This window comes from Cnephaeus nilssonii, assembly GCF_951640355.1.
Source record: "Cnephaeus nilssonii genome assembly, chromosome: 7".
Lineage (NCBI taxonomy): Eukaryota > Metazoa > Chordata > Mammalia > Chiroptera > Vespertilionidae > Cnephaeus > Cnephaeus nilssonii.
In genome coordinates, this window is record NC_137078.1 from 34,303,611 (window position 1) to 34,317,498 (window position 13,888).

Below are 13,888 nucleotides of genomic sequence, written 5' to 3' on the forward strand. Positions count from 1 at the left end.
CACAGGAAGGTTAAGTTGCATAAGGACACACCTGGTGGCCAGAACCTTTGAATCACAACTAACTCCTAAAGGAGTTTCTGATAGAAGTAGTAAATATAACAAGTAAAATTCAGCCTCAGTGGAGGCCCTTCTTTAGGAAGGTACCCTTAGGGTGAAGTATCAGTTTTTACTTTTCCATAATCCAGAAAGGCCACACCGACACATGGTCTGCTTTGCCTGATTGGAAGACAAAAAATCCTCTTGAATAAGAGTTGACAGCCCTAAATGGATTGGCTCAGTGGATAGAACGTCTGCCTGCGGACTGAAGGTTCCCGGGTTCGATTCTGGTCGAGGGCACATCCCCAGTAGGAGGTGTGCAGGAGGCAGCTGATCGATGTTTCTCTCTCATCGATGTTTCTAACTCTATCCCTCTCCTTTCCTCTCTGTAAAAAATCAATAAAATATATTTTAAAAATCAAAATAAATAAATAAATAAATAAAATGTCATCCTACTTACCAATTAAAAAAAAAAAAGAGTTGACAGATGATCAGGTGTGGAGCACAGGGGTAGCATATGGGCCTCTGCCTAGACAGGGAAGGCAGCATTTAGCACTGTGCAGTGTCAGCTATGATATTCACAGCTCATGCCTCACTTTTATTTGGCTTGAACATAGTATATGGTAAAGAAAAGGGTATAACCAGCTTATAAGATTGTTTCCTTATTTAATGGTTTTTAATTTTTTTTCTTAGGGGTCAAATATTCCAAAGTATCATTTCCATGCAAGTTACCATAAGAATTATCATACCTAAGAAATTAGCAAAAAACCCCAATCCATGATGGAAACCTGACATCTTTCAGGCAGTGTAAGAGCCTCTTCACCATGGAAGCATTTCTTCCAGTGCAATAGGTCATGTGTATAAATGAGAGGCAAATCTGTTTGCTGTGGTTAATTAAAAAATGACAGCTTCTGAGTGTTTAGAAATTTTGATTAAAGGGGAAATAAGATATTCTAGTGATTCTGAATTGTGAGTAGTTCTATTCTAAAGGACTCCTACCAGAACCTATTTTTGAGCAGTAAAGTGTGCTGAGAAGGTAACTAGTCAGATGAAAAGCTGAAAAGCAATTCAGAAAGGTGTATAGGAAAATTAAATAAGAACAGAATCATTCAATAAAAAACAACGTGATTTATAATTTAATAATAATCCATTTCTTTTCCTGCTATTTTGGGTTACTGTCAACTGACATTCTTTTAGTAAGTCATTCCCCTCCTCATCCTACTATTTCATGCCTCTTATCTCTCTGCGTAAATTATAGGCACCTTCTTCTATACTTTGGACCTTGAACCTCCATCTCTACTGGTAAAATCAACTTAGCTTTTATACCTAACTAGGGGCCAGGTGCACGAAATTCATGCCCTGGGGGCGTCCCTTCAGCCCAGCCTGCCCTCTCTCACATACTGGGAGCCCCCAGGGGATGGCCTACCACAGTCTGGCCTCCCTTTGTGGGAGACGACCGGGCTGATCAGGGAAAGGCACCAGCCCCATCACCCTGCTGCTGCAGCCACTGCCAGTCACCGCAGCCACCAAGGTGTTTTCATCAACACGGACTCCGGTCCCTTCACCATGAAAAAATGACAACTTTCTTTAGGCATTTTCAAGATGTGTCTTTCATAGGATATGACCTTTCTTTCTTTCTTTCTTCCTTCCTTCCTTCCTTCCTTCCTTCCTTCCTTCCTTCCTTCCTTCCTTCCTTCCTTCCTTCCTTTCTTCCTCAACTGAGGATATGTTTCCACTGATTTTTAGAGAATGTGGAAGAGAAAGGGAAAGATAGAGAGAAACATCAAAGTGAGAGGAACACTTTGATTGGTTGCCTCCTGCATGAGCCCTGACCTGGGCCCCAGTCAGGGAGGAGCCTGCAACTTAGGTACATGCCCTTGATCAGAATCTAACCCAGACCCTTCAGTTGACAAACCTAGGCATTATCCACTGAGCCAAACAGCCTAGGGCAGGATATGACATTTCTTAGCCCTCCAGCAGCGGACCTTCATTTTTTTCTCCAGGAGTGTGGTGGAAAAGCCCTAGATCACCTTTTCGGATTCTTATACCCAAGTTACTAAGAATATTACCAGTGGCATACAGGGAGCTTAGCCAATGAGCAGTCAGAAAAGGTGTTTCCTCTGTAGTCCACACCTATCTCCTCTGATCTCCGGCTCCGCCCCTGCCAAGGCCTAAAGCCTCTGGCCCTGGGCAGGGGACCCCCAGCTGGCTCCAATTGCCTGGCTCCGCCCCCAGCCAAGGCCGCAAGCCTCTGGCCAAGCTCAGGCCCTGGGCAGGGACCCCCAGCTCACTCCAATCGCCCGCAGGAGACCCCCAGCTGGCTCGATCACCCGGCTCCGCCCCTGGCCAAGGCCACAAGCCTCTGGCCGAGCTCGGTCCCTGGGCAGGGACCCCCAGATCACTTTGATCGCCCGGCTCCGCCCTTGGCCAAGGTTGCAAGCCTCTGGCTGAGGCTCAGGCCCTGGGCAGGGACCCCCAGCTGGCTCCATTGGACAGACTCCCGGCCAAGGCCAGCAAGGGCAGGCGGAAAGCTTGGCTTCCTGCATTGCCAGGGAAACCCAAGCCTCCCTCCTGCTCTCCTGTGGCCATAGCCATCTTGGCTGGGTTTATTTGCATATTAGCTTCTGATTGGCTGGTGGGCGTGGCTGGTCGGTGTAGCAGAGGTACGGTCAATTTGCATGTTACTCTTTTATTAGATAGGATGTTCTCTTTTATTTTATAGGTGTCTTTAAATATGGGTTAGTTGTTTATTTTTTGTCTTTTTATTTTTATTTAATCCTCACCCAAGAAGTGAGGATATTTTTTCCATTGATATTTTAGAGAGAGGAGGAGAGACAAGGGGGAGAGAGAGAAACATTGATGTGAGAGAGACACATCTATTGGTTGCCTCCCACTCGCGCCCTGACTGGGGCCAGGGATTGACCCTGCAACCGGAATCGAACCCGAGACCCTTCAATGTTCAGGCTGATACTCTAACCATTGAGCACACTGACCAGGTCTGGATTTGTTGTTTTAAATTACAATAATATGCTAATACATAGCCTATAATAATTATATCTCTTACCTTTGTATTTTCTACCCATACCCTTTCCAATCCTCCCGCTTACATCCATTCTTTTTCTTAAGTTGTGATTGTAATATGTAGAAAGAAAACAAAGTCAAGGGAGGCAAGGTAAATTTGTGAAGGCCACAGGTATCTGGAATTTTTAAAAATTCAATTAGGCAATGTGTGCATATATGCTTTTTATTTAGGAAAACTATAAATATCTGGCATATATACATATAATCTATATAACCCATATTTTGGATTCTCATTTAAATTGTTTCTTTCTCCAAGATTAAAGCATGCCCTTTTTTTGTTATTTGCAGAGCCAAATTACCATATTTTCCGGCGTATAAGATGACTGGGCGTATAAGACGACCCCCAACTTTTCCAGTTAAAATATAGAGTTTGGGATATACCTGCCCTATAAGATGACACCCGGCATATAAGACGACCCCCGACTTTTGAGAAGATTTTCTTGGGTTAAAAAGTCATCTTATACGCCAGAAAATACGGTACTTAAGGTGAAAAATGTCACTTAATATTACAAGTGATAGAAGTTCTACAATAGTACTTCATAAATAACAAGTCACATACAAATTAGGAGAAAAGGGGAAACTGGGTCTCATGCATTTCCTTCTTTTGTCCTTTGCAATGTCCCATTTGTTCATTGTGCTGTAGAACTGCCTAGTCTTCCTTTTGTAAGATAGGCTGCAGTGAATTTTGGAATATATAACTAAGCTTTATAACTGAAAAGATTTCAGAACTATTTCATCAGTGAGACTACTTGGTATAAAATTAAAAGCAAGTATTTGTGAACAGTTCAAATTTTTATCCATATAACTTTAAAATACTATTTTTTCTAGACATTTGATAAAAGAAATTTTAAAATTATTTTCTTTGTAATGTTTTAAAAGATCTAGTACCCTTAATGTTAAAGAGAAAATACTCTTTTTCCATAGCTTCTTCACTCCTACATACTTCTAAAAATATTACTGTTGTTCATCATGTGAAGGATTGTGGAATTATGCTGAACAAAATTTAGCCTAACTTTGGCACATTTTTTATTACCTTGTTTTAAGTTTTATGGTTATGGGCTATGTATTATATTACTGCAATTAAAAACAACTAAGGTCTTAATAAAGACCTAGATTTGCACTGTCCAATATAGTAGACAGTAGCCACATATGACTATTTAGATTTTAAATTAATTTTTAAAATTTTAATTAAAAATTTAGTTCCTCATTGGCATTGGAGAGGGCCATTCTAGATCATTGTACATTTTATAGTAATATAATATGTAGTTAGTTGTGAAGCTAAATGTACCCACTTTCTGTAAAATTGTTAAGTTTACAATCAAGTTATTTTAGGAATCTATTTTCAGAATGAATTTTATTGAGATACCTTTTTTCTTAAATTCATGACAATTACAAAACTTTCATCCAGCATGTATAAAATTGCACTCAAATGTTTTTATTAGAAGAAAAATAATAAGGAATAAAAAATACTGAACCATGTTCAAGATGAACTGTTGATCTGAAACTGTAAATAGTGACAATATTCAGAAATATACTGACTATAATTATACAAATTAGTAAAATTTGACTTCATTTGAGCCACATTTTAAAAAGAAAGAAAATAATTAAAAGATTTTAAAGTTAAGATTGTTAAAATAATTTCATCAAAACTAAATGTCCAGCCCAACTAGCATAGCTTAGTGGTTGAGCATCAACCTATGATCCAGGAAGTCACAGTTTGATTCCCAGTAAAGCCATATGCCCAGGTTGTGGGCAGTCCCCAGTGTGGGGCAAGCAGGAGGCAGCTGATCAATGATTCTCTCATCATTGATGTTTCTATCTCTCTCTCCCTTTCCCTTTCTCTCTGAAATCAATAAAAAGTATATTAAAAAAAATTAAAAAACTAGCCCTAGCAGGTTTAACTCAGTGGATAGAGCATTTGCCTGTGGACTGAATGGTCCCAGGTTTGATTCTGGGCAAAGACATGTACCTCAGTTGCAGGTTCCTCCCCGGCCTGGGCCCTGGTCAGAGTACATGCAGGAGGCAACCAATCGATGTGGTTCTCTCACATCGATATTTCTCTCTGTCTTTCCCTCTCGCTTCCTCTCTCTTTAAAAATCAATGGAAAATATCCTCAGGTGAGGATTAAAAACAAACAAACAAACAAAGAACTAGATGGCCAATGAAAATGATAGGCTGATTGTTATTGGTCAGTGTTCTTGCCAATATTTACTGAAATGGAAACAGGGTGGGTCTTTAAAACTTAAAATGAAAATTTTTTACAGAAATGACAAGTGACAAAAGAACTGTAGCAATTTTTTTTAATCTTTATTGTTCAGATTATTACAGATGTTCCTCTTTTTTCCCCCCATAGCTCCCCTCCACCCGGTTCCCATCCCACCCCAGGCCCTCGCCCCCACCCCCCACTGTCTTCATCCATAGGTGTAAGATCTTTGTCCCATCTCTTCCCGCACCCCCCACATCCCCTTCCCCCCGAGAATTGTCCATCCGCTTCCTTCCCATGCCCCTGATTCTATTACATTCACCAGTTTATTCTGTTCATCAGATTTTTTTTATTCATTTGATTTTTAGATTCACTTGTTGATAGATATGTATTTGTTGTCACTTTGTTGTTCATAATTTTTTATCTTTACCTTTTTCTTCTTCTTCTTAAAGAATACCCTTCAGCATTTCATATAATACTAGTTTGATGGTAATGAACTCCTTTAGCTTTTTCTTGTCTGTGAAGCTCTTTATCTGACCTTCAATTCTACCTGTAAAGGAAAAACATTCTCCTGTATTTCTTCTCTACTCTCAATACTTGACTTAAAAAAAAAAAAAAAAGTGAATGTGGTGTTTACTAGTACATTTGACAAAATGAGGTGTGACTAAAAGCATGTTTTCTCTGTACTCTTCTTTGTATTTGAATGTGTTTTGATCTAGAGGGTTATCAGTAACCTTTGTAGCCATGAAAGCCTTCAGTGATACTGGTTACTAGTAATTGGTTCTTTCTATAAGCTTAGAGATAAAGGGAAAGAAGCAGGTTTAAAAAGGGGATAGAGAAAGGTAAAATACTGGAGAGAGGGATGCACAGACAACTGAGAGCAGTGAGTAACATGCACAATATCCTCTATGACTACACTGGTTGATGAAGTGCCTGCTGCACTACCACATAACCCACGTTTTCCATGAGAAGACAAGAAAACTCTCTATTATGGAAAAGGAAGTTTAAAAACTATTGACAATGTTTTTTAAAGCATACAATTAAAATAGGTTGATTGTTTTAAAATCAGGTTAAATAAGCAAAAACAAAAGTAATAATCAAAATCCCACTATCCATTGTTGATAATGTGGTGTATGCCATAGGCTTTATGCCAGCACATTTGTACGTATTTTTTTCTTTTTAAAAATGAGACCACACTTTAGGAATTGTACTGTTTGTAATCTTTATTCACTCACCAATATGTACCAAAGAACAATATTTTAATAGCTGTGTAGTTTCCTATTGTGTAGATAAATTACAATTTACTTAACCAATCTCCTATTGTGAAATATTTCCAATTTTTCATTATGTAAACATTTTTTTAAACATTTCTGCTGTGGAATCATTATAACATACATCTTTAATTATTTCCCCAGGTAAGTTCATATATGCTGAGTGAAAACGAGTGCATGTTTTTGAGGTTTTAGGTTGTTAATAGTTCTTCCCAAGAACTCCAATTTTCCTAGCATTCTAAGGGTAATGAGAAAGGACATTTAAATTAAAATTATATATCTGATAGTCACTGAAGTTATCAATTATTCAGTGTAAATATGGGTAGATCTTATTTGAAGGGCTATATGTAAAATGTCATACTACTTGGATCAAAATAAGTTCATTACAAAATAGATTATCTAGTGGTCCAGTTCTAGTTAAGAATAAGTGGTTTTCTAAGTTTTCTTTTTATTTTACATAATTTTTTTATTTTTCAGTTACAATTCACACACAATATTATATTAGTTTCAGGTGTATTAGGCATTATATAACTTACTAAGTTATCACCCCAATAAATCTGGTACCCATCTGACACCATAGTTATTACAATAGTAGAGGCCCGGTGCATGAATTCGTGCATTGGTGGGGTCGCTCAGCCTGGCCCGTGATCGGGGCCCATCGGGGCCGGGCCGGACGCGGGGAGGGACTGCAGGAGGGGGGCCAGACAGGAGGGGGGCCACAGGAGATTGGCCAGCCAGCCCCCCTCCATTGGGCCAATCAGGGGTGCAGGCCAGCCAGGGGGAGGGGCCGCAGGTTGGCTGTGGGAATGCACTAACTACCAGGGGGCAGCTCCTGCATTGAACTTCTGCCCCCTGGGGGTCAGTGCGTGTTATAGCAACCGGTCATTGGGTCGTAACAGTCGCTTAGGCATATATATACTAGAGGCCTGGTGCACAAAATTCGTGCATGAGGGGGGTCCCTCAGCCCGGCCTGCACCCTCTCCAATCTGGGACCCTTCGGGGGATGTCTGACTACTTCTCGCAATCCAGAACCACTGGCTCCTAACCGCTCACCTGCCTACCTGCCTGCCTGATCACCCCTAACCCCTCTGACTGATGGCCCCTAACTGGTCCCCTACCGGCCTGATTGCCCCTAACTGCTCTCCTGCTGACTTGATCACCCCTAACCGCCCATGCCTTGCCCTGCACCTGGGACCCAGGATTCCCTCCTCTGGCTGGTCACAGGCACCCAGGACCCTGGGTCAGCTTCACCTGGGCCGGCTGCAGCCACAGGGTACCATGGGTGGGCAGCTTCTCCTGGGCCACAGCCAGAGGCACCCAGGACCATGGGGCATGTGGCTTGTTCCTCTCCCAGGCCGCAGACGCAGCCGCTGGCGCCTGGGACTGCAGAGCGGGCAGATTGTCCCTCTCCTGGGCCGCAGGCACAGGTGCAGCCTCTGGCACCCGGGACCATGGGGCAGGTGGCTTGTCCCTCTCCCGAGCCGCAGCCTGGCTGGTCCCCATTCCTCTCTCACGAGTTCCTTTGTGCCCAGATGGTCCCCGTTCCTCTCTCGCGAGCTCATTTGTGCCTGGCTGGTCCCATTCCTCTCTCGCAAGCTCATTTGTGCCTGGCTGGTCCCCATTCCTCTCTCCCCAGTGTTGAGTGAGCCGTTACAGCATGAGGGTGTGATGACCATTTGCATATTAGCTCTTTATTAAATAGGATTATTGACTTTATCCCCTATTCAGTACTTTATATCCCCATGACTATTTTGTAACTACCAATTTGTACTTTTAAAAAATTTTTTTTATTGATTTTGAGAGAGGGGGGAAGGGAGAAGGATAGAGAAATAGAAACATCAATGAGAGAGAAACATCATTAATTGGCTGCCTCCTACATGCCTCCTGCTGGGAATCGAGCCTGCAACCTTGGCATGTGCCCTGATTGGGAATTGAATTGGTGACCTCTTGGTTCATGGGTTGATGCTCAATCACTGAGCCAAACCGGCCCAACCACTGAGCCAAACCGGCTGGGCCCAATTTGTACTTCTTAATCCCTTTTTTTTTTTTTAATATATTTTATTGATTTTTTACAGAGAGGAAGAGAGAGGGATAGAGAGTTAGAAACATCGATCAGCCGCCTCCTGCACACCCCCCACTGGGGATGTGCCCGCAACCAAGGTACATGCCCTTGACCGGAATCGAACCCGGGACCTTTGAGTCCGCAGGCCAATGCTCTATCCACTGAGCCAAACCAGTTTCGGCCTTAATCCCTTTTTAACCTATCTCCCCAAACTCCATCCCATCTTAAAGAAAACCTTTACATTTTTTCTAATACTAGTTTTGTGGTGGTGAGTTCCTTTAGCTTTTTCTTGTCTGGGTAACTCTTTATCTGTTCTTTGATTCTAAATGATAGCTTTGCTGGGTAATCTTGGTTGTAGATCCTTGCTTTTCATCACTTTGAATATTTCTTGTCAATCCCTTTTGGCCTGCAAAGTTTCTGTTGAGAAATCAGCTGACCATCATATGGAGGCTCTCTTGTAGGTAACTAACTGCTTTTCTCTTGCTGCTTTTAAGATTCTTTATCTTTAACCTTTGTCTGTTTTAAATATGATGTGTCTTGGTGTGGGCCTCTTTGAGTTCATCTTATTTAAGACTGTGTTTCCTGTACTTGTATGTCTGTTTCCTTCACCAGGTTAGGGAAGTTTTCAATCATTATTTTTTCACATAGGTTTTCAATTCCTTGATCTCTTCTTCTTTTGGCACCCCTGTAATGCAAATGTTGGTACACTTGAAGTTGTCCCAGAGGTTCCTGACATGATCCTCATTTGGGGGGATTTTTTTTTTTTTTCCTGTTCTGATTGGGTGTTTTCTGCTTTCTTATCTTCCAAATCTCTGATTTGCTACTCTGCTACATATACTCTGCTGTTGATTTCCTGTAATATATTCTTCATTTCAGTTAATGTATGCTTTGTTTCTGATCAGTTATTTTATGTTTACTAGTTAGTTTCATTTTTATGTTTCCTATCTCTTTGTTGATATTCTCACTTAAGTTTATCTATTCTTCCTGTAAGTTCATTGAGCATTATTATACAGTGTTTTGAACTCCACCTCTGATAGATTGCTTATCTCCATTCTGTTTAGTTCTTTCTCTGGAGTTTTGTTCTGTTCTTTCATTTAGGAAATGTTTCTTTATCTCCTAATTTTGACAGTCTCCCTGTGTTGGTTTCTATGTATTAGATAGAGTTGCTCTATCTCTAGGGCTTAGTAGAGTGGCCTTATATAGTTGTTGTCCTGTAGGGTCCAGTGGCACAGGGACCCCGATTACCCGAGTTGGACACTCCAGGTGTGCACCCCTTCCCATATGGACTGTGTACACCCTTCTGTTATAGTTGAGTCTTGATTGCTGTTGGCACATCAATGGGAGGTATTTATCCCCAAGCTGATTGGCTACAACCATTGTGGAGGATCAGCTATGCAGCAGTGCCCACTGAATCTGCCTCTTGAGTGTATTGTTATGGAGATGGATCTTGCCTCCTGGGAGGTGCAGACCAAGGTCAACCACCTGTGTCCTGCCCGGGACCACCCAGCATGAGCTACAAAGGATCTGCAGATGGCTTCTGTTTGTGTTGGGCATGGAGGTGCCCACGGGAAGCCAAGCTACTAACCAAGGCCACTGCCCCTAGTGCCAGGCCTGGGAGCACTTAACAAGTGATATAGGGCATACTGAGGGCAGATGCTGCTTGAGAGATTTTAGGAAACTGAAGAATGAGCCAAGACAGGCTGTCTATATGGAAAAACCACTGGAAACAGCTTGGGTAGGCCCACAAGTTGGGTGGAGCAGGGTCTCAGGGAATCATCAGGGTAGGGCAAACAGTGTGAGCCAGGTTAATGGTGCCTACTTGTTGGCTCTGTGGGGGAAGGGCTCAGAAAAGGAACAATGGCCTCTGCCAGCACTTTTATCTGGAAGAATGCTGCCCTCCCCCCAGCTCTTGCCCTTATGCCAGACAATTCAGTTCCTCCCGTATGTCCCTGGCACTTTCCAGCTGCTGCCCCAGTACTGGAACTTAGAGCCACTGAGTCCACGTAAGTCCATGCACAGGCCCTTTGAGAGAAACACCTGGGACTCCAACAGCCTTTCCATCTCACTCAGCTACAATCCCTGCTGGTATTTATAACCAGAAGTTAGGGGGACTTCTCTTCCTGGTATTAGAACCCTGGGCTGGGGAGGGGCTAGGGGACCTGGTGTGGGTATGGGACTCCTCGCTACTCATGGAGCACCTCTGCAGCCGAGATATCCCTCCCAATTTTTATCTGCTACATATGAGTGTAGGACCAGCCTGTTCCAATTTTCCACCCTTCCTACCAGTCTTAATGTGGCTTCTTCTTTATAATCTTAGTTGTAGGACTTCTATTCAGCTAGAGCTCAGGCCGTTCTGAATAGTTGTTCTGTAGTTCAGTTGTAATTTTGATATAGTTGTGTGAGGATTCAAGTACAGTGTTTACCTATGCTACCATCTTGACCAGAACTTCCTAAATTTCTTTTTATTTTTACCTTTTTGCCTAAGATATTTTCCTTTGTAAAGAGTGCCTGGAAATGTAATATTACCATGAACTTTATGATTCTCCACCTTTAATACTATGGGAAGAAATGTTCTTGGAACCAAATCTAATATGTAATAGCAAATAAACCTAAGCTGTCGTAGGCAGGTAAAATCTCCATCTGCACTTAACACGAAGAATGTCCATATCAGCTTTGTGTTAGAAAAGTTTCCATCAACAAGGAAAGAAAAGAATCTTCTAGAACTAGATCTGTGACCAGGGTATCAATTGTAAGATCAAGAGTTGAAGAGATATATAAGGTAGAGTCATTGTGGGAATGTTTATAGGAAAGAGAAATGTCTTAGACATGTGTATTGTCCTCAAGTAACTTTCTCATGGATAAAACTTGTAAGTTACCAATCCCAGAACCAAAAAAACTGCCCAAATGGCACAGCAGTGAGTGTACTAACCAAAGTAAAGTTTTGTTTTGATTGGTATTCACATAAAATACTAGATGTAGTAATCAATGTGTTATTAAACAGTAAACTCTACCTTGAAAGGCAAGAATCATGTGATTAATTCTTGTTTCTCCAACTCTCAAACATATCTATAGTAAAAAAAGTGTAATATGCTAATTATACCAAACAGCCGATCGACCTTCCAGACATCATTCCAGACCAAGCTGTGGCAGTGGGGGCCGAGACATAGGCAGTTAGGGGTGATCAGGTAGGCAGGCAGAGTGGTTAGGAGTCATCAGGCAGGCAGGTGAGTGGTTAGGGGTGATCGGGCAGGCAGGCGAGTGGTTAGGGGCAATCAGGCAGGTAGGCGAGTGGTTAGGGGCGATGAAGCAGGCAGGCAAGGCAGTTAGACTAGACAGCCAAATGACCTTCCGGATGAAGCTGCGGCAGTGGGGACCAAGGCAGAGGTGGTTAGGAGCAATCAGGCATGCAGGCGAGCAGTTAGAGGCGATCATGCGGGCAGGCGAGCGATTAGGGCAGTCAGGCAGGCAGGCAGGTGAGCGGTTAAGTGCCAGCAGTCCTGGATTGCAAGAGGGTTGTCCAATTGCCGGTTTAGGCCCGATCCCCCTTAAACCAGCAGTTGGACATCCCCCAAGGGGTCCTGGATTGTGAGAGGATGCAGGCCGGGCTTAGCCCCTGAATTTCATGCACCAGGCCTCTAGTATTTAATAATATGAATCAGTAAATGTTGAACCATATATCTAATTCTTTCATTAATTCTTCTGAACAGACTGGATTATGGACAGAACTTGGAAAGATTGAGAATAATTTCTTAAAGCCACTCCATACAGGACTTAATATGTCAAAAGCACATTATGAAGCAGAAATTAAAAATAGCCAAGAAAATAGCCAAGGTTGGTAATGTGCAATTTCATTTTCCCTTAGGTCTAACAATAAAATAGTCATTTTTTTAAACTGCAATTTATATTAAAAATAAAGAACTTTCTAATCTTGTACTTGTCTAATTTATAGCAAACAAGGAACCATGACAGCTAAGTCATTTTATTTATAATTAAAATTCTTAGCAGATCTATAAACCAGTTAACACTGAAATTGGATTAACAAAGATTTAAACCAAACTGAAACATATTCTGGTTTTAAAATCTCAAGTCCTAATTAGGAATCTAACTGTATTACAGGTATTTCTGTTTGGATATCATTGTATTTCTTTTGTTATTGTTTGTTCCACTGCCCCATCATTCCCCCCAAATTTATAAGTTTTCATTCATCCTGTACATGCCAAAATAATGCATCACTTAAATAAACATGTTACAGAATTTTGATATTTTTATTTGCTAATTGCTTGACTTAAGCATACCCTGAGATATTAAACACTAAAACTTAATTTATATAAATAAAGGACATATTTTAAAGTAATGGAATGATGAAAGTAGCTTATTAACTTATTACTGAGATCTGAGAGTTGTTTTAAGATTAAACACATGACACATGATTTTTTTTTTCTCTTACAGAAGTCCAGAGGTCTAAAGATTTTTGTTCTGTAACCGTAGGTGGAGAAGAGATGCCTAATATGCCTCCCGAAATGCAGCTTAAGGTAGATCTGAAAATTTTCTAAGCTACATCCATTTAAAGTCTTTTCTTTTTTTACTTTGTTTTGTTTTAAATGCATACTTAATGACTCTAAAATTTCTTGGCATTGTAGGTCCTACATTCAGCACTTTTCACATTTGATTTGATTGAAAGTGTTCTGGCTCGAGTAGAAGAACTCATTGAAATAAAAACAAAGTCTACCTCTGAAGAAAATACTGGGATAAAGTGAAAGCTCCATCTCTTAAATAAAAATTAGTAAAATACTGTTTTCCATTATGATTTAATACCTTCACAAAATTTTTTCTGTAAAACACCAATAGAAAAAAACACATCAATAGAAAAATAAATGTAGCTTTTGTCATGTTTCTGTAATGACACATTATGGATGAATAGTATTTGGTTTCAAAAAGATAATCTCCATGATAAAGTATGTTCATATATAATAAATACTACTGTTAAAATTCAATACAAATTAATAATTTTGTATTATAAGTTTATAAAATGTAGTTGAATTGCCTTCATTCGTATAGTTGTAATGAGTTTATAAAAATGCTGATGCACTTTATGTTCCAGTTTGAATCTGTTACATTTTAGAACTCCTAGTGATAAATTGAATATCACTCCAATTTTTTGTGAGAACATTATTAAAGGAATTATTCAACAAAACTCCTGAAAATAAAATCTTTTAATTGTATATATTTTATTAT

General features: G+C 40.7%; 1 protein-coding gene across 3 annotated transcripts in view; it reads left to right on the forward strand.

The window, feature by feature from the left end:
• Window positions 1-13,845, forward strand: part of GLMN (glomulin, FKBP associated protein) — a 53,100-nt gene extending 39,255 nt beyond the window's left edge. For all 3 annotated transcript variants that reach the window (XM_079776576.1, XM_079776578.1, XM_079776577.1), the window contains exons 17-19: window positions 12,361-12,484; window positions 13,103-13,185; window positions 13,294-13,845. In XM_079776576.1, coding sequence (XP_079632702.1) covers window positions 12,361-12,484; window positions 13,103-13,185; window positions 13,294-13,410 — 324 coding nt within the window. In that variant the 3' untranslated portion in view covers window positions 13,411-13,845. The remainder of the gene's footprint in view (window positions 1-12,360; window positions 12,485-13,102; window positions 13,186-13,293) is intronic.
• Window positions 13,846-13,888: the final 43 nt, after the last annotated feature.